The sequence below is a fragment of the Dermacentor andersoni genome, chromosome 1 (genome assembly GCF_023375885.2).
Source record: "Dermacentor andersoni chromosome 1, qqDerAnde1_hic_scaffold, whole genome shotgun sequence".
NCBI classification, from domain to species: Eukaryota; Metazoa; Arthropoda; class Arachnida; order Ixodida; family Ixodidae; genus Dermacentor; species Dermacentor andersoni.
Genome location: NC_092814.1, coordinates 378151210 through 378171792, shown reverse-complemented (window position 1 = coordinate 378171792; position 20583 = coordinate 378151210). Strand labels below are relative to the sequence as shown.

The window sequence follows — 20583 nt, the reverse complement described above, 5'->3', positions numbered from 1 at the left end:
AAACTGGCTGAACATCAGTCACGATTCGGTTCACGCCATAATTCATGAACATCTCTGCAATCGACTTTTGTGTGCGCAATGGAGGCCCCAAGATTTTGAACCACCGCCAGAAGACGGAGAAGTTCGGCGCTGCCTTGACTCATCTGACCCGGCATCACAATGAGGGTGATGACTTCTTATCTGCAATTGTGATCGGGGACAAACCATGGTGCCACTACAACGAGCCTGAAACACGACGGCAAAGCTTACAGTGGAAACATCCGAATTCACCACGCCCAAAGAAAGCAAAGGCCATCGTTTACGCCGGAAAGGGGTTGACTTTTTCTTTTTTTCGATCGTCAGGGACTATTACGGATAGAATTTGCCAAGTCTTGAGAGACTATCAATTGTTTCCGATACTGTGAAACGCCGGAACGGTTGCGTGTTACAATCAAGAAGATACGATGTGCAAAATTGACGAATGGGGTCATCTTGTTCCACGACAATGCCCGTCCCCACATCGCTGATGTATTTAATACAGAACTGACAACGCTCAAGTGGGAAACGCTGCAACATCCGCCACATAGCCCAGACCTGTCGCCTTGCGACATCCACATTTTGGGGCAACCGAAAAAAAAACAGCTCAAGGGAGCCACATTCGTATCGGACGATGACGTGAAAGAGTCAGTTGCAGACTTTTTGAAGCAGCAACCCAAGGAATCTTATGAGACCGGAATTACGCGACTCCTTAGTCAATGGGACAAATGTCTAAATGCTCATGGAGACTACTTTTAAATAATGTACCCCATTTGTCATATATTCGCATTGGCTCAGTTTCATTTTACTCGCCCTCGTATATTTTGCAGAACTGCTTTTTATACGTGCTCTCTGTTGCGACTATAATTTCGGTGCAATTACTCACGGTACACGATTGGTGACAGTTGCTCCTGCGTAATACACTGGAACAAATGCCAGCGTCATTGATATTTTGCACTGGTCGTTGCATACGTACATGAATGTAAACACGGTTCTTAAGTGACAAAGTTTCATTAACACATTTGTCCTAAACTTGTTCATTCCATGGCCTTTACATTTTTCATATCAGCGGCATGCACTGCTTTGTTGGTTTCGAACTGATATAGTTCTAAAGTTCGTGTGATATTTTCTTTACTTATTAAATAGACAAAAACATGGAAGCATTGACATCAGTTATTTTGGACACAATTTTTAGCACATACGAGCATATTCTTTTATGAAGAATGATATATTTTACTTCTTTTTATGGTGCGTAGCGTTCAAGAATTCGTTTGCAGCATCTTTGGCAATGGCAATGCAATTATTATTCATGTATTTGATCCTTCGACAAATTGTTTAAAAGGAATCTTTAGCTCAGGCCCCACTACATGTAATACATGTAAAACGCAGAAACTCTTTTCTGAGATAACCTCTGGATCGCTTGTAATGAAATTTGTTGCATTTGAGAGAGAAAGTTAAATTGTAGTGTCTGTAGGAAGCGGAATTTCAATTTAGGGCCTGAATATTGTTTAAAATATTTCGAAAAATATGAAAGTTCGAAAAAAACAGGAGCACAACGTTTACAAACAGCTCTGCATCAAGAACAGATATCGCGGTTCTGTCAACGGCATCTATTATAACAGTCGAAGCGGACGAATTTGGTATGTCAATTTGTATCTTACGTGAATTGGTTACGTTGTGTACAAGGGTTCTGCAAAAGCCGTGTTCCATAATCCTAATTTTTTTTTAGATTCATGTGTAGCATATCGTCCGCTGTTGATGTGCTATTAGATGAAATTCACAGAATTGTGATATTTTTCATTGTTGAGTTACAGAGTTTTAAACTTGATAGTTTCGTTTTCTGAAAATTTGCGATTTTGGCCAATTTTTAATAAAGAAATGATGAACTAAATCGAAAATTCGAAACACGCAGTCACTAGATTTTAAGTTTTTTTTTTTCAAATGCAACAAACGTCAAATTTGGTGCAGTGGTTGCCGAGAAAAACGAATTCCCCTTCTACATGTATTTAGATAGGAGCACCCAAGCTAAAGCTTCCTCTTAAGGAGGATGTCGAGGCATTCAGAAACTAGAAATGGTGACTTTTCTTACGGCTGTGTTGCCTTCAGGGTGAAGAACATGGTATTTTGGAAATGGGTCTTCATTTGCTTTCAAAAAGAACTGCAAAGTTGCTTCGGTATGACCTCTTTTCAGAGGCCGATATGAAAGTCGGGGCATCGCTTCTGCCACAACATGGTTTCAAAATTCAGCGTTGATGGTAGTCATCCACCACCGAGTCTAACAAGGGGACGCTACAGGTTCTAAGAATCCTGCAGACGACCGCTATACACCGCCGCTATAAGCTAATGTATATACCAAAGTCTGAACATATCACACACGGTTAACCCTTGCCGCCCGGAAATTCGGAAGAATAAGTGAGTACAAGACAGGAAAGATGGAAAGTGAGAGAGAAAGAAAAAGATTGAAGATGGGGACAGGAAAATGCGACTGCCGATTTCCCTCGGGTGGTCAGTCCGAGGATGCTGTCTATCTGAAGCAGAGGTCAATGGTGAGTTGCCTCCGCCGGGGTGCCTTAAAGGTACGAACACCCGGCATCAGCTCAACCCCCAGGATCCCCCTTTCCCCACACACGGCTAAGTCGCGCACGGCTACACGCGGGAGGGTCCAGCCCTCGTGTGCTCGGGTACGTGGTGTAGCAACACACCTAACGCCTACTGACGCAGGCGCCCCTGCGGGCGATAGGGGTTGTATTTGCACTAAAGATGTGAAACTTATTTTTGCAAGTTGGCGGAATGCTTGCAGCCTACTACACCTCCGCCGCGGGTCGGCCCGGTAATGCGCTATCTTCGGGATCGGCCCACGATTTTTTTTTTTTGCCTACGGACATCCATCCGCTGGAAACTAGCCATGTACAGATTCGCTGTAAGAATATGATTGAAGGTAGGCTGTGCAACAAACGGTACAATGGACAAACAGAAGGGCCTTCTAGATTTTTTTTAACGATCATAAATCCCAGGCTTAAACGTTGCCCGATCTACCCATCTCAAGATACGCGCACCTCCCTGACCACTCATTTGATAAGCTGAAGGTCACGTTACTTGAATGGGAATTTCATTCAAATGATAGAGAATCCCGTGAATCCTTTGTTCTCTATATGTTTGATACCGCACGCATCTGGTTTGAATGAAAGTAGGTTAAATTGAGTTGCCTGTATTCGTAGCCTCGAGCATGTTGCGGGGTTTCCCTCCTTTTTACTTTCAACTCACTTTTTTTTTGTTTCTTGCTTGGAAACATAGCACCTATTTGGCGACATATTGTCACCTGGTGTTTGCCCTTCGAACTTCATTTATTGTGCGTTTGCTTGCTTTGTATTTTGAAATTGTGTGTATGGAAACGCCAACTGTTTCTAGGTGCATCAGCTGTTCTTTAGAAACATCGACAGGCATTTCGTTCACCCATTTTCTTCATTTTTTATGTAAACATGTCTTCATCAGCTTGATATGCACACCTACATTAAGTGCACTTATGTCTTGCATTTTATTCTGATCAAGGCCGGAACCCGGCCCAAGTTTAAATAAAGCGCTTCATACGTGCGTCTATGCTTCACTTGATATTTGCCCTGACTCGGCAGCGCTCTTCTATGACACACACGCACACGCACACGCGCGAGCGGTGTCCCAGCTAACTTGCACCAAGATTTTAAAAGTACGTAAGAGCTATAGAGAAATCGTACCGACTGCAAAGTAGCCGTACGTACTTACGGCCAGTATATATTTCAGCACAAAGTATTGATTAATTACTTTTAATTCATGAACTTTTTAATTATTGCTTGAATCGCAAACATATCCATTACAAAGTTGTAGGGCACCTCAAATAACCTCCGAATCGAGGATTTGTTTAGTGCTTAGCTTTGTCTCGTTGGTTTTTCCGAGAAAAAAGAAAAGCGCACGAAACATCCAAAATACAAAATAGATACGCGCTCGCGCGCCGCTACTAAAGCGCTCCCAAGCAAATAGCCACTGATACACGGCTTTGCCAGCGGCGGCAGCTCGATACAGGGCTTCACGCTATGTGACGGTCACGGCATGAAGAGAACACGCCGCTGGCGCATTGATAAGCGTAGCGGAGCCTTGTACAATGCGGCGATAAGAGAATGCAGCCGTATATATTTCTATGGTTGCTTGTAGGCGCTTGAGTAGCGGCGTGCGAGTGCGCATCTGTTTGGTATTTCGCGGGCTTTTGTTTTTTCTTGGAAGAAGCAATCAGGACCGCTTCAGCACGAAATAAATGCTTGATTCGGAGGTTATTTAGGGTTCGCTACAACTTTGTAACTGATATGTTTGCGATTCATGCAATGAAAAAAAAGTTCACTATTTAGGAGTAATTAAGTAATACTTCGTGATGACAAAAATACTGGCCGTAAGTACATACGATTACGGCTACTATGCAGTCTGTACGATTTCTCTAGAGCTCTTAGGTATTTTTAACATCTTGGTCCATGTTAGCCGGGACACCCTGTGTGTGCGTGTAAACGAGAAGAAAGTGGGTTAATGGAGGGGCTCGATTTTTATTAGTCATATCATAAGAAGGGAACAAACACTGACTCCAAGGACAACATAAGGAAAATCGCTTGTGCTTAATAACTGAATTAAAGAAACGATAAATTAATGGAAATGAAAGTGGATGAAACAACAACTTGCAGCAGGTGGGGAACGATACCACAATTCCTTTCTCTATGCCACAACCTTCGCATGTATCTGCTTCCGACGGAGCAGTAGTATCTATTAGCGCGAGTAACGTTTGCGACTCCAGGGGTAACGGTTATTTCTCTTTTCCCAGGAGAGCGTTAAGTTGTTGTTAGCTCTGAGCTAAAGAAACAGAAAAGAATCATATTTTATACCTTAGTCGCATCTACCCTTGGCCCTCGTAGCAGAGAAGGCGTACTCGCCGCGCAGCAACGCTCTTGTTGAAAGACCCCGCGGCCTTTACGCCTCCTGCGGAATTCGCTTGACTGCCCGACCTCCCGAGGCTTCTGCGCGGATGCAGAGTTCTTAAGTGCCTGTTGGACTGTTCTGTGTCGGTCAGCCAATTTCCTTCGGTGCCGCGGTAGCTTTCTTCCGGGGATATCACCTTGCTCTACGCCTCCTAGATAGCAGAAGACCGATGCACTTAGATTCATGACATTCTGCTACCTTGCTCGACATCCATAGAATTATTCTAATGGGGATGCCCTCAAGTAAGCCTCCTTCAGTTCGACGTTACTGCTTACGTGTAGTGCTTCTTACAATCAATGTTTCATGGTAAAGACAGCTTTCTCTTTATAGGTTATATCACGTATGAAAAGCAGCTTAGAGAGGAGGTGAGAGTGTTGACGTCGCTTGACCTTTTTAGTGTTCATGATATTGCTCACAAAAGCTGTAAGATGAAAACCTTACATTAGATACCCCAGTGTAGACTGTCCAAACCGGGCTCACTCCTGGTTAACCTCCCTGCCTTTCATTTGCACTCTCCGCACCCGGCTTTGTGACGCAGTCAGCGAAATGCAGGTCGGCCGTGTGACGCAGTTAGTTTAGAGTGTACTGAATCTTACGGAGACAAGTTCATGACGCTTTCTGTCACCCCCAAGATTAACATAATTTCGTTACCTTGGGGGAAACATTTGAGGCAGGTTTGCCGAGCCTGGCGTTATGACGCAGTTAGCAAAAATCAACTCGACCGTGGTGATTAAGTTAGTTTGGCGTGTACTGAATCTTATGCCATCTTCGGCAGGTCAGTTCTGAGCGCTATGGGGCGCTCTCGCAAACGGCGTTGTCTTCGGCTGATTGAAAAAGGTTGCGCGCCCTGCGTTCGGCAGGTTCTTCTCGATTGCTCTCCTCTCTCGTCGAGCGCTCTGAGGCGCTCCGAGCCCTGTCGTCGGAGCAGTCGTCGAAATTGAAACGTCATCACAGCGCCGTTTCGCTGCTATTGGCAAAGGCCCAACGTAACCTAGGCAACCTAGGCCACTGCATGCTGGCGCCTCGACAAACGCCCGCCGGAGCTTTGGATAAATGAAACATCGGACGTTGGCAGTAGTCGCGTGGTTTCGCATCTGCCATTCTTCCCTCCGAGAGCGAGTCGCACATTTGGCTTGCGCGCTTGCAATCTACCTCTGAGCTCGGGGAACGCCGGATCTCACCGACTCTGCTTCGGGGGATGGCGGCGATCAGTCGAAGATACCATTAGTGTGGCATGTTTGTGACGCTATTTACGGCCCCGCAACAACATATGCCTTCTTTCGGTACTCACGCTTGTCGAAAACGCGACGAGCGATTGCCAACAGTTATAACACGGGAGTGTTGCTCGCGCCGGCAGGCGCTCCAACGATAACGCCGAGGAGCTCAAAAACCAATAACTCGTAATTCGAAAATTCTGTCTTTTCAACGACTAAAAACAAGCTTCGCTCCTACGCATTTGTCGTGAGTGTGAGTAGAAGGCATTCTGCGAACGTCTATAGTCGCGGAAAACTTTCTGTGGCTATGAAGGGGAAGCTATGGAGGCAAAGCGTGTTTATATACATTAATGATTTCCCAAGCTGCCCAACTTCTACAGAATGTCTTCTATACGCGGACGACACCGCTGTTTACACCTCCCATAACGACATCTGTACACTAACGGAGCGTTTAAATAATGAACCAAATATTATGAGTAGTTGGTGTAAAAAAAATTGCTGATTAACCCTCAAAAAACACAGTTTATTGGTTTTAGTTCACGCACTAAACCTCGACCTAACCTTCCATCAGTGTACATAGCGTCTCAACCAATATTACCATGTAATATGAGTGTACATTTTCAGGTGTTCAATTAGACCTCTTTCTAAAATTTAATTTGCATGTCATCTTCGTGAAAAAGAAAATCGCTTATGGTATTAGGGTGCTTTTGAGGGCCAGACACTATTTTCAAAAGCACACTTTCCTGACATTGCATTATGCATTTATTTATAGCCATTTAAATTATTGTAGCAGTTCCTGGCGTCTTACATGTCGCCGTCATATAGCTACATTGTCACCCCCATCTTCACCGAGTTAAATATCCTCACAATAAATAACATGATCTGGTACAATGACAGCATCGTCATTTACCGCATACTTAAAAACTCACAATTACATCATGTCATGGGCAGAATTAGGCTTGCTAACGCGCACACTACTAGGTTCCATAATCACGCAGCAACTATGGCAAACTAAATTTGCCAGTGTGAAAATGTGGAATAATTTACCGGTTCATGTGAAATCTTCACCTAATTACCATCATACCAACGTTCACTGAGAGCTTATATTACTACCTTGTAAACTGCATCTGTTCTTCGATCTATATATTTATGTTACTTATTATGTACATTTTAATGCTTTAATGCTGTAGCACTGTAGCAATGGTGTAATTGTTCTTTGCTTTTTCATAAGCGCAATTAACGTCTTTTTAGTTATACATTATTATGTAGCTAAGAACAAGAGGTCCCGCAGTAGTTTATACCTGTGGGACCTCTCTGCATAGCATATGTGGATATATATATATATATATATATATATATATATATTGTCACGTGGTGGTGACGTTGAATAACACAGTAGCAATACTGTGAACGACAAAACTAACTTTTATTGGGCGAACCTGTGCCCACAAAACAGGCTACACTTATAGCACAACGATAGCGGCGAACACGCTCGGCGATCGTCGAAAATCTGATCAGCGGGTCAAGCGCGTCGGCTTTTATACAACAGTCGTCGAATGTTCCAGACTAATAGTTTGGACCCGCATGCCTTCCACAAAGTTCTACAACATTCGAGTCAAGCGATGAAATCAGATAACACAAGGTTCGGCGACAACAGACAGCGGATAGAAGCATCGATAACTTTCCAGAAACTTCGGATACATGCAGACGCGTCCCGCGCTGTGCGATAACATTTGTTAGGCGGCGAAACGTGGTCGCCCGTTAAATATAAGTACACGTGTCAATACCCCCCTCTTAAAGCATCGACCCGATGCTGCATACAAATGAAAGCAATAAAGAAAAACACCCGTAGCAAAGAAAACAAAAATAAGGAAGTTCGTCAGCGTCGGTAAAAGGGTTTCAGACGCACCACGTGGACCACTTCAGATCGTGTGCGGCGCCGCTGTGAATGCGAAATTCCGTCTGGCACGACCTCATAGTCCAGTGCGCCAATACGTCGGGTGATCTTGTACGGCCCGAAATAGCGACGCAAAAGCTTCTCGCTCAGTCCTCGTCGGCGTATAGGGGTCCAAACCCAAACACGGTCACCGGGCTGGTACTCGACGAAGCGTCGTCGGAGGTTGTAGTGTCGGCTGTCGGTCCTCGGCTGGCTCTTGATTCGCAGGCGGGCGAGCTGTCGGGCTTCTTCGGCGCGCTGGAGATAGCTAGCGACGTCAACATTCTCTTCGTCAGTTACGTGCGGCAGCATGGCGTCAAGCGTCGTCGTCGGGTTCCTGCCGTAAACCAGCTTAAACGGTGTGATCTGTGTTGTTTCTTGCACCGCCGTGTTGTAAGCAAAGGTTACGTACGGCAGGATCGCGTCCCACGTCTTGTGTTCGACGTCGACGTACATTGCTAGCATGTCGGCGAGGGTCTTGTTCAGGCGCTCCGTGAGTCCATTCGTCTGCGGATGGTAGGCCGTTGTCCTCCTGTTGCTTGTCTGGCTGTACTGCAGAATGGCTTGGGTGAGCTCTGCTGTAAAAGCCGTTCCTCTGTCGGTGATGAGGACTTCTGGGGCACCATGTCGCAGCAGGATGTTCTGGACGAAAAATTTCGCCACTTCGGCTGCGCTGCCTTTTGGTAGAGCTTTAGTTTCAGCAAAGCGGGTGAGATAGTTCGTCGCCACGACGATCCACTTATTCCCGGATGTTGATATCGGAAACGGCCCCAACAAATCCATCCCAATCTGCTGGAATGGTCGGCGAGGAGGTTCGATCGGCTGTAGTAATCCTGCTAGCCTTGTCGGTGGTGTCTTGCGTCGTTGACAGTCTCGGCATGTCTTGACGTAACGGGCGACGTCGGCGGTCAGACGCGGCCAGTAATACCTTTCCTGTATTCTCGACAGCGTCCGGGAGAATCCGAGGTGCCCAGCGGTTGGATCGTCGTGTAGGGCGAGCAGTATTTCTGGACGCAGCGCTGACGGTACAACAAGGTAGCTGGCGCGGACTGGTGAGAAGTTCTTCTTCACGAGCAGGTTGTTTTGTAGCGTGAACGACGACAACCCGCGCTTAAATGCCCTAGGGACAACGCCGGTGTTCCCTTCCAAATACTCGACGAGGCCTTTTAGCTCCGAGTCTGCTCGTTGCTGTTTAGTGAAGTCTTCCGCGCTTATTATCCCAAGGAAGGCGTCGTCGTCCTCGTCGTCTTGCGGCGGGGGATCGATGGGGGCGCGCGATAAGCAGTCGGCGTCGGAGTGTTTTCTTCCGGACTTTTATATTACCGTGACGTCATATTCTTGTAGTCTGAGGCTCCACCGCGCCAGCCGTCCTGAAGGGTCCTTTAAGTTAGCTAGCCAACACAATGCGTGATGGTCACTGACGACTTTGAATGGCCTGCCATAGAGGTAAGGGCGGAATTTAGCTATAGCCCAAATGATGGCGAGGCATTCCTTTTCAGTCGTAGAATAGTTGCTTTCCGCTGTTGACAGCGACCGGCTAGCATACGATATCACCCTTTCAAGTCCTTCTTTCCTCTGGACTAGGACGGCACCGAGGCCTAGGCTACTGGCGTCAGTGTGGATTTCGGTATCGGCGTCCTCGTCGAAGTGTGCAAGTACCGGCGGCGACTGCATGCGTCGTTTGAGTTCTTGAAATGCCTTCGCCTGCGGCGTTTCCCACTTGAACGCGACATCACATTTGGTTAGATGTGTTAGCGGCTGCGCGATGCGTGAGAAGTCCTTGACAAAGCGCCTGTAGTAGGCACACATGCCAAGGAATCTGCGCACTGCCTTCTTGTCGGTTGGCTGCGGGAACTTTGCGATGGCAGCTGTCTTCTGTGGGTCGGGGCGTACTCCTGATTTGCTGATCACGTGGCCTAGGAACACAAGCTCATCGTAAGCGAAGCGGCACTTTTCCGGCTTCAGAGTGAGCCCTGATGACTTGATGGCTTCTAACACTGTCGCAAGCCGCCTAAGGTGATCGTCAAAATTTCCGGCGAAGACAACGACGTTATCCAGGTAAACAAGGCACGTCTGCCACTTCAGTCCGGCTAACGCCGTGTCCATGACGCGCTGAAACGTTGCAGGCGCCGAGCACAGTCCGAATGGCATGACCTTGAACTCGTAGAGGCCGTCTGGCGTGATGAAGGCAGTCTTTTCGCGATCTCTCTCGTCGACTTCTATTTTGCCAGTAGCCAGACTTGAGGTCCATCGACGAGAAGTATTTTGCGTTGCAGAGCCGATCCAATGCGTCGTCTATCCGTGGAAGGGGGTACACATCCTTCTTCGTGATCTTGTTCAGTCGACGATAATCGACGCGGAAGCGTAGGGTTCCGTCCTTTTTCTTTACCAGGACTACAGGAGAGGCCCACGGGCTTTTCGACGGCTGGATGATGTCGTCGCGCAGCATTTCGTCGACTTGTTGCCTAATAGCTTCACGTTCTCGCGTCGAAACTCGGTAAGGGCTCTGGCGGAGTGGTCGAGCGCTCTCTTCGGTTATTATGCGATGCTTTGCAACTGGTGTTTGTCGAATCCTCGATGACGTCGAAAAGCAGTCTTTGTATCGTCGGAGAAGACTTCTGATCTGTTGCTGCTTACTCATAGGAAGACTTGGATTCACGTCGAAGTCTGGTTCGGGGACAATGCTCATCGGGGTAGATGCGGCTGAATCCGAGAGGACAAAGGCATTGCTGGTTTCCACAATTTCCTCCATGTATGCGATTGTCGTGCCCTTGTTGATGTGCTTGAACTCTTGGCTGAAGTTGGTTAGCATAACTTCCACTTGCCCTCCGCGGAGTCGAGCGATCCCTCTTGCGACGCAAATTTCACGGTCGAGCAGTAGATGTAGGTCGCCCTCGATGACGCCTTCTACGTAAGCGGGTGTTTCAGTGCCGACGGAAATAATAATGCTGGCGTGCGGCGGGATGCTCACTTGATCTTCGAGCACACTCAAGGCGTGGTGACTACGACAGCTCTCCGGCGGTATCGCTTGATCTTGTGACAGCGTTATCGATTTCGACTTCAGGTCGATGACTGCGCCATGTTGATTCAGGAAGTCCATGCCGAGAATGACGTCTCGTGAACACTGTTGGAGGACAACGAAGGTGGCAGGGTAAGTCCGGTCATGAACGGTAATTCTTGCCGTGCAGATCCCAGTCGGCGTAATCAGGTGTCCTCCAGCGGTCCGAATTTGAGGGCCTTCCCATGCAGTCTTAACTTTGCTCAACTGGGCGGCGATGGGTCCACTCATGACGGAGTAATCGGCTCCTGTGTCTACTAAGGCGGTGGCTGCGTGGCCGTCGATAAGCACGTCGAGGTCGGTGGTTCTTTGTCTTGCGTTACAGTTAGGTCTCGGCGTCGGATCACGGCTGCGTCGTGTTGAACTGAAGCTGGAACGTCGCGTCGTCAAGTCGTCTTTCGTTGGTGTAGTCTTGGCTTCCTGACTTCGTCGGGACGGCGGCGTGTCGTCATTAGGTCGTCGAGATGGTTTCTTCGTAGTCTTCGTCGGCGGATCTTCGTCAGTTCGACGAACAGCAACCGCACCTCCATCGGTCAATTGCTGCTTTTAGTTTTCCGGATACGGGCTCGCTGACCGGCCCCGGGCTGGGCCAGTGTATGGTCGGCACTGCGGCGACAGGTAGCGGCCTGGTGATGGCGAATGCGACGGTCGTCGAGAGCTCCACTGAGTAGCGGCGAGGTAGAAGGCGATATCGCGAGGGCGTTCACCTCGCTGCGGGCGCGGAGCATTGACGGCGAAACCTCGCAGTGCCATCTCCCGGTATGGGCATCGGCGATACACATGGCCGGCTTCTCCGCAGTGATAGCAGAGCGGACGGTGGTCGGGGGCTCGCCAAATGTCCGTCTTCCTCGCGTAGGTGCGCTGGGCGACGGGTGGGCGTGCTGGCGGCGGCGGACGACGGAATTGCGTCGTTGCAGGGCCCTGGCGTGGTCGCGGAGGGGGACCTTGACGGCGTGCGACGGCGGCGTAGGTCATCGCTTCTGGCTGGGGCTGCGGTAGTTGAGGTTGCACCTCAGGAACCCCAAGCGATCGCTGAACCTCATCTTTCACAATGTCAGCGATCGAAGCTACTTGAGGCTGCGACGAAGGCAGGACCTTGCGCAGTTCTTCGCGCACAATGGCCCTGATGGTCTCTTGAAGGTCGTCCGAACCCAGTCCTTGGATGGCATACTGCGGCGTGTGCCCCTGGCGGTTATATTGCCGGGTGCGCATCTCCAGAGGTTTCTCGATCATCGATGCCTCTGCAGAAAACTCAGCCACAGCTTTCGGTGGGTTACGAATAAGTCCGGCGAAAAGGTCTTGCTTGACGCCGCGCATCAGGAAGCGAACTTTTTTCTCCTCCGACATTTCCGGGTCGGCGTGCCGGAAAAGACGGGCCATCTCCTCCGTGAAGATCGCGATCGTCTCGTTTGGCAGCAGCACTCTGGTTTCTAGTAGAGCTTGGGCTCGCTCTTTTCGCACGACGCTTGTAAACGTGTGAAAGAAGCCGCTTCGGAACAGGTCCCACGTCGTTAAGGTGGCTTCCCGATTCTCGAACCACGTCCTGGCGGCGTCTTCCAATGTGAAATAGACATGCCGCAGCTTGTCGTCGCTGTCCCAACTGTTAAACTTAGCGACTCTCTCATATGTCTCCAGCCAGCTTTCCGGGTCCTCAAATGTGGAACCGCGGAACGTCGGTGGCTCCCTGGGCTGCTGCAGAACTATTGGGGCTGCTCCGGCTGCCATTGGGGCTGTCTTCTTGGTCGTCTCTGGACGAACTTCTCTGACGCTCTTCTTGGTCGTCTCTGGTAGAATTCCGTGTTCCGGGGGCAGCTGCTGTAGCCGGCGGCTTGCTCGATGTTCCGGGACGGCGCTGGTGTTGTCTTTGCGGTCCGGGCTTGAATTACGGCTTGTCGGGGGCGTCCGGTACATGAACGTAAAGCACCTCCACCAGATGTCACGTGGTGGTGACGTTGAATAACACAGTAGCAATACTGTGTACGACAAAACTAACTTTTATTGGGCGAACCTGTGCCCACAAAACAGGCTACACTTATAGCACAACGATAGCGGCGAACACGCTCGGCGATCGTCAAAAATCTGATCAGCGGATCAAGCGCGTCGGCTTTTATACAGCAGTCGTCGAATGTTCCAGACTAATAGTTGGGACCCGCATGCCTTCCACAAAGTTCTACAACATTCGAGTCACGCGATGAAATCAGATAACACAAGGTTCGGCGACAACAGACAGCGGATAGAAGCATCGATAACTTTCCAGAAACTTCGGATACATGCAGACGCGTCCCGCGCTGTGCGATAACATTTGTTAGGCGGCGAAACGTGGTTGCCCGTTAAATATAAGTACACGTGTCAATATATTATATATATATATATATATACCTACCTGTAATGAAACAATAAATCTGAAAGCGTGAGCACGGGAGAGCGCTTCTGAAAAAAAAAAAAAAAAAAAGAGTCCCGTGTTTTAATCCACGTTAGGTTAAGCTGGGGAAGAGAAAAACACCTAATTCGCAACAGTTAAATAGGAGAAAACACCAATGAGTAAAGGATTACTTATTTTTCGGCTTTTCCCTTCTGCCTCCAGGCAGACGCAGAACCGTCGCACGTGGAAGCTGCGTCGATTCCGCGTCTGTCCCGGGCAACCAAAAGCCCTGCCAAACGCTGCCGGACTACTCGACGCGGTAACACATGCACAGCAGTACAGCACCCGTAGCTTTTCCTTCATAGCCGCAGAAAGTTGCCCGCGAGTATAGCATGGTCTGGCTGCGAGCCTGTGCTGCGGCCACCTCTGTGTACGTAGCGTACCATCCCGTCGGCTGAGGCCAGGTTGTAGTGGCAACGCGTAATCATCAGTCTATTTGTGTTCCTAAAGTGAAGGAAAGAATGCCCGGGAATGGGGCAATGCTTGGAAATCAGATGTTTTCTTCATATTTTATGGTATTATTTGGGATGAGTAGGGTATTTTCTACACGATGTATGTAAAAGTGAATTGCTTTTGTTCGTAATACCGCCCATTCAACACTTTCGTACGTTTCACCTCTACACGCAGTAAGTCTAGGGGGAGCAGGGAAAGAAGTAGAAGGCAGGGAGGTTAACCAGAATAACGTCCGGTTGGCTACCCTACACCGGGGGAATGGGAAAGGGGGAAACAAAAATAACAGGGAGAGAGAGGAGGGAAGGAAAGAAGGGAATTGCGGCGAGTTCGCTGACGTGTGTGGTCTTACAGAAATTGCATTAATAGTCACAGATGGACGCACAAGGCCGTCGTCCTTAAGAAGCACCAAAGCGCCTTCACCGCTTTATGGGCCGACGGGCGATGGGAGCGGTGTTCCAGCAGCACCTGCACAGAAAGCTGCCGATTGTCCAGTTTTTGGAAAGCTTTGGCAAGTTCCTGTCTCTCTGCGCTGTATCGTGGGCAGTGGCACAGCAGGTGGTCGATGTTTTCTTCGGTGCCACAGACCTCGCATGCTGCACTGTCAGTCACTCCAATTAATGTAGGTATGGCTTTGTGAAGGCAACTCCTAACCAAAGGCAACAGAGAAGCGTAGCTTCACGTCGAGGAAGTCCGAGTGGAGGTCGGAGTTGCAGGGAGGGGTTTAGTCGATGCAGTCGTGTAAGTCGTAAGTTTGGCGAGGTCCACTCGGTCAGTGTTAGACTGCGTGCCAGGTGTCGAAGCTGCCTTGCGGTGTCTGTCCTCGAAAGCGGAATTGGAACGCTATGCTCTTCTTGATGTGCTGTGCGAGTAGCGTTATCGGCGTAATCATTGCCACTGATTCCACAATGGCCAGGTACCCATTGAAAAACGACCTCGTGACCTTTTTGTTAGACGTGATGGTAAAGTTTCGCGATTTCGTATGTCAATTGGTCATGGCATCCGTGTCGGAGTACTGACTTCGCGCACTGTAATGCCGGTTTTGACTCGCAGAACACAGCCCATTTTCTAAGTCTTTCAGAATCAATAAATTCCAGTGCTCGACGCAGGGCCGTTCTGCCGCCGTTAAGGTCGTGACATGCGATGTCTTAAACCGCAGTGTCATTCCTCGCGTTGGTATAACCACGACACCACCAGAACTGCACGACGTAGTCGATCCATCGGTATAGATGTGCACGTGGTTGCTGTACTCATCATGCAAAAGAAGTAAGCTCAGCTGTTTTAGAGCAGGGGCCGGTAGATCTGTCTTCTGTAGTCCTGGAATCATATGTACTTGTGGACGGCTCAAACACCGCGGAGGAAACGCTGGCTTGGCAGCAGGTGCGTACCCGGAATTAAACGACGCACGATGTGCACTGACTATACCGCTAAATGTCGAGCAGGGCCTTGCATCAGTGAGGCTAGCCAAGTGGTGGGAAGGGGTCCTAGCATAACGCCTGAGGTTCATACGCATTGTCTCAACGGTAATGTGCGTCGTGATTGGGTAATCCTGCGAAAGGGCAATGGCTTCAGCCGTTGATGCACTGCGTGGTAAGCGAAGACATATCTTAAGGGCTTGGGCTTGAATACTCTGAATCGAACGCAGGTTAGTCTTGCAGGGGTTGGATATTGCAGGCAGGCTGTATCGCAGGAATCCGACGAACAACGCCATGTACAGCTGTAACATAGCGTGTGTAGATACTCCCCAGCTATTTCCTGCATGGAACCTGAACAGGTGGTAGATAGCAGTCAGCCGCTTTATCACGTAATTCATGTGAAAATTCAATTATTCAAATTCAATTATGACTCCCAAGAACCTGTGACTTCTGCTGTATGGTATAAGTTGTCCGTTAATAGATACGCCGTAAGCAGACATTCGCTTCCTCGTGAATGCCACCATTGCGCAATTCCCGCATGAAATTTCAAGTCATTGTTCACGAAGGCAGCAAGATGTCATTGTGGCTGCCTTCTGAAGCCGAGCGCGAAGCTGAAGTCGTCCTGATGCCCTCATGACACCTGATGCCCAAATGCAGATGTCCGCATAGATGGAAAGTCGTACGGTGCTTGGCAGGTTGTCAACTAATCCACAGAGGGTGAGGTTGAAAAGAGTCGGGCTAAGAACTCCGCCTTGAGGGGCTCCTCGGCTACCGTAATGCTCGGATGTCGGGCCATTTTCTGTGTGCACGTAGAATGGTCTCCTCTGTAAGTAGCTGCACATCCACATATATTGTGCCCTGCGCAACCTAGGAGACCAAGCTCGGAAGGCACTCTTGCTCCTGTACAACGACTCCTGGCAGACGGGTACGGTTCCGCAAGAATAGAAGTCAACTCGCCTCATTTCACTTCTCAAAGCTGGCATGTCGCCTTTGGACATTTCCTCATACCGTCCCACAGAAGGCGTGCTGCGTCTACTTTACGAAATTGCGCGCGTCACACATTCGACGTAGTCTCGTAAAGAACGCTCGCAATAATTACCAATAAAACGATTTTGCACCAAGACCTCGCGCGGTTGAGCAGTAGAAGCCCGAAAAAAAAATCCCGTGCCAATCGGTGCAGCCGGCGTAACGCGCGCCAGCTAGTGTTGGAAACGTACGCGCCCAAAACCGAATTCGGAACTGTGGTTCAGGTATTAATCCCATCCGCTTGGTGTGCTACACTCGATTCGGCCGCTGGGCTCTACGGGAGTCAGAATTTTTCACTATAACACCTAGAGGGAAATCTGGCGCCAGCGTCCATGGGAGTTTCCTAAGGGGTGCTGTGCTGTCTTGGGAATGACGGTATGTGTCTGCGAGGCTTGTGTTGGCTGGTGTTGTAAGAGGCTTCGTCTAAAACGGGGATGTGGTTACACAAATAACGCTCTCTTAACGTAAAATCTTCATAAAAGGTTTTCATTCACGCATGTTAGATCTTCCAGTGAAGTTTACTCACCTACAATGTATAACCAAGCGAAGAAAAGCAAGAGCAGACGACACACTGTTCAAAAGCGAGCGCGAATCTTGTCTGTCCCCCAACTTTAACGGCCCGCTGACACTTTTTACGTTTCGTATAAATATACATGCAATAACAAGTTTCAATAATTAAACAAAACATGTTTGTGTAATAATAAAGCTAGAACAGGTAATTATGTGCTCTTTTAGTGGAAAATGAATCATTGTGACAGACGGAACGGTGTTTGCCAGGCGCGTCTTCAAGGTGTCCTGGCTCTCCGAGAACGATACCGATCCGAAGTCACAAATACCGGCATTCCCATGCATACCACAGCGCAGCAGCGCCAGATTTCCCTCTAGGTAATGTAGTGAGAAACTGTTGGGAGTGTTAGCTCTTGTTGAGAGTCTCTCTCTATGATCAAGATTTCGCATTCTTATCTCCCTCGTTGGCTTTTCCCTGCTACAAAACTCACCCCCGCGACGACTGTATGGGGAGACCCATCTTTTCTGCCTCGACAGCAATGACGTTACACGCGCCAGATATAGCTTCGGAGCGTCCGATTCCTCACAACAGTGAAGAATACGTCGCACGCGATACCATCACCGCCTCTTCCCTGAAGCAAAGAATGAAATGAAAAATGCGCCTTCTTCGGATGGCAGTGACCGCAGCTTAAGGGACAACAAAAAGAGAGAAGTTACCTCCCTGTCCTCGAAAGATGATTGTGGGCCGTGGCGCTCTTCGCGTTCGACACGTGCTCGATAACCTTCAAAGCGCGCGAGAGTGTCCACAATCGCGCGGCCATAGACCGCGTGGCCAGAATTCTGTGAATAAGGCACTCATTGTTGCTCGATGACAAATAGCTGCAGAGGCAGGAGATTGGCAAAGGTGGGAAGTGAACATTAACATGTACAGGTGCCCCAGGAAGCGAAGCGCGCGAGCGCTGGCCGATCTGCATCTCCCGGCGCTAGCTTCACGAGCTACGTATCATGAACATAGAAAATCTGCTTTGCCTTTCGATATGCTTTTAAATCCTGCCTGATGAAGGGCTCCAGCTAGTCAGCGCTAGTTCCATCGGTCAATGCTAGGGGAACATTTATGCGCTTGCAGAAACCATTTATTTTCATACCGTTGACAGCAACAGCATCATGGCCACAACGGCAATCGTCGCGTTTCCCCAAAAAACAACGGACAGTAACAGTCGCCGTGCGTTTATCGAGCAAACGGTTCTGCCGAGAGCTGCTTGCCACTCGTAAATGGTTGTGGCAAACTCAACAAGCTCCCCTAGCGTCGACCGTTGGAATATGTCCTCCTTCGCCGGAGTAGCCGATGAGGCAGTGGTCAAAGACATATCGCATTCACACCGCAACTTGCGTTCGCGCATGCCATATAGTACGCACTGCTGCGGCTAGTATACGGAGACGTGGTTTGGCCACCACTCGCAGGCTCCGTTTAATTTCTGGGGCACCTGTGCGGTGCCCCGAGGCTTTAAACGACAGTGAGTTGGTGACAAGCGACGACACCGAAACCGTGGGCGGTCAGCGAGCACGTTGCCCAAATTCCACGACCAGCAGAAACGGCTGCTGGGGCGAAGGCCTACAAAGGCACGACGGAAGTGGCTGAGAAAGTGAATCCGAACCACATCCACACGGCCCCAGGGTATGCCAGCACAGCGCACGGCAGCTAAGAAGGGAGTTACCAGACCTCCTCCTACGCTCCTCGCACGCTCCCCATTAAATCCCAAATGTCTCCTTTCCCGAGCTGGAGTGCGTCAGGGCGGAGGTTGTGCAGCTCTGGAGGTTGTGCAGCTACCTTTCTTCTCGCCCAAACTTGTTACTCGCCTTCTCCCCTTTCCTGACACAAATCCGCGTCTTGTACGCTCTGGTAGCCCATACATCGGCACTCTTTTGCCGGTGTCTGCGCAGATATTAGCACGAAAATGATCGTGCGCTTGGCACCACACTCATCCTTTAAATCAATATTCTGGACCACAAAACAACCTTCATCAACTTGACTGACACCATCGGCCTGAATTTCGGCCACTAACTAGCCAATCTTTCATTTATCTGCGCACACGACATGAACACTCCAAAATGAAAAGGGGCCAAGGCATTGATAACGCTTATGTGGGACTCTCAAGCCACATACAGTGGAAAAACGAAAAAAAAAATTAGAAAAGCAGGTAACATAGCAATCATGTTGGGAGCTTAACTCAAGAAGGCAGCGTTGTCTCCAGAAGACAACATTGATTTCGAAGGAACCACTATGTTACCACATCAATCGTGCGAAGGGTAATTTCCGCTGCTTATTTTAAAGACCTGCGCTCAGCGATAAGCAAAAGATTACAAGAGGGCGTGCAATAACAACATCCTGGACAGCGTCACCAGCTATACGCACTGGCATGGGTATTTATTGCCGCCTATCAAGGCGAAAACGAGAAATTATCAAGACGGCACTGCGGCAACCTGCCTTGTCAACCTATGTCAACGTTAAGCCAGCGAATACGAAGGTTAATCGATCAATCACCCAATGCTACCCTTTAAGAAAGAGTAGAAATGGTTCGGAAGTATCCAGAAAGAACCGAACAGTCATCCACAACGATGCAATACCGTGGCTACTCACCTTGAGAAATGCCTCAGTACGGTTCTCCAGATTGTAGAAGTCTACGTTCTTCACTGTCAGCTTGACGTTCAGATGTTTTGCCAGCGAGCGGACCAAGTCACAGGCCGGACTACCGGGAAAGCTGTACAGGATAATGGTCATGTCGGATGCACGATAGCACGCAGGACGCACCAGATACGTTAAAAGGCGGCCAACGCGACGTAGCTTCTCGCCCTAGACAGAAGGATGGCGCGCGTCCAAATATGGCTCGGTTGCTCTCTGCCCGGCCGCAGCCGGTATCTGCAGACTATTGTGCGGCTGCGTGGTTGAGCGCCCTCTGTCGTGTGGATGGTTCGCCATTATGTGAGTACCGGAGTGCCCCGGCCGGACTGCAGTACGCACGCGCTTCACTATGGCCATGGTGTGAGCTGATGGCTTGGCTTATCTACGTCGTGGTGCCGTGTCACGGATGTTGCAAGTATAGACCGAGAAAATGGCATGGCAGGTATACAAGAGAAATTTTCATTGCAAGCTACGCCCACAAAACCACAGTCCTACTTCCCTCTGTGAATCCGCGCTCAAAATCATTGTTCCCTAGATATGCCGATATAGAAAGCAACTCGCCTCCGTGATGATAGTATTTGACCTGGATGCCGATAGTATTTGACCTGGATGCCGGTGCATGTGCCACTGCATTTGGCGATTGTCACCCATTATACAGGGTGCTCTTTATCTGCACCAATATATTTTAAGAGAACGACGTGCGCACAGAGTCAGCAGTATCGGCAGCATCAAGCGCGCAGCAGAGGCTCGTGCTCGGGAACTGCTCGGTGCATCCTAGAACCAGCGGTCGCTACGAACCCCAATAAATCTCCTTTATAAGTGGTGGAGCCATGCTGGGTAACGTTCCATTCTACCATCCTGGAACTCC

General features: G+C 49.2%; 1 protein-coding gene across 1 annotated transcript in view; it reads right to left on the bottom strand.

Moving 5' to 3' along the window:
- LOC126518501 (glutathione S-transferase 2-like) overlaps positions 1–19996 on the bottom strand; it is a 54198-nt gene extending 34202 nt beyond the window's left edge. The window contains exon 1 of the mRNA XM_050168287.3: positions 19674–19996. Within this exon, the coding sequence (XP_050024244.2) occupies positions 19674–19814 (141 nt within the window). The 5' untranslated portion in view covers positions 19815–19996. The remainder of the gene's footprint in view (positions 1–19673) is intronic.
- Between the last annotated feature and the right edge of the window lie 587 nt (positions 19997–20583).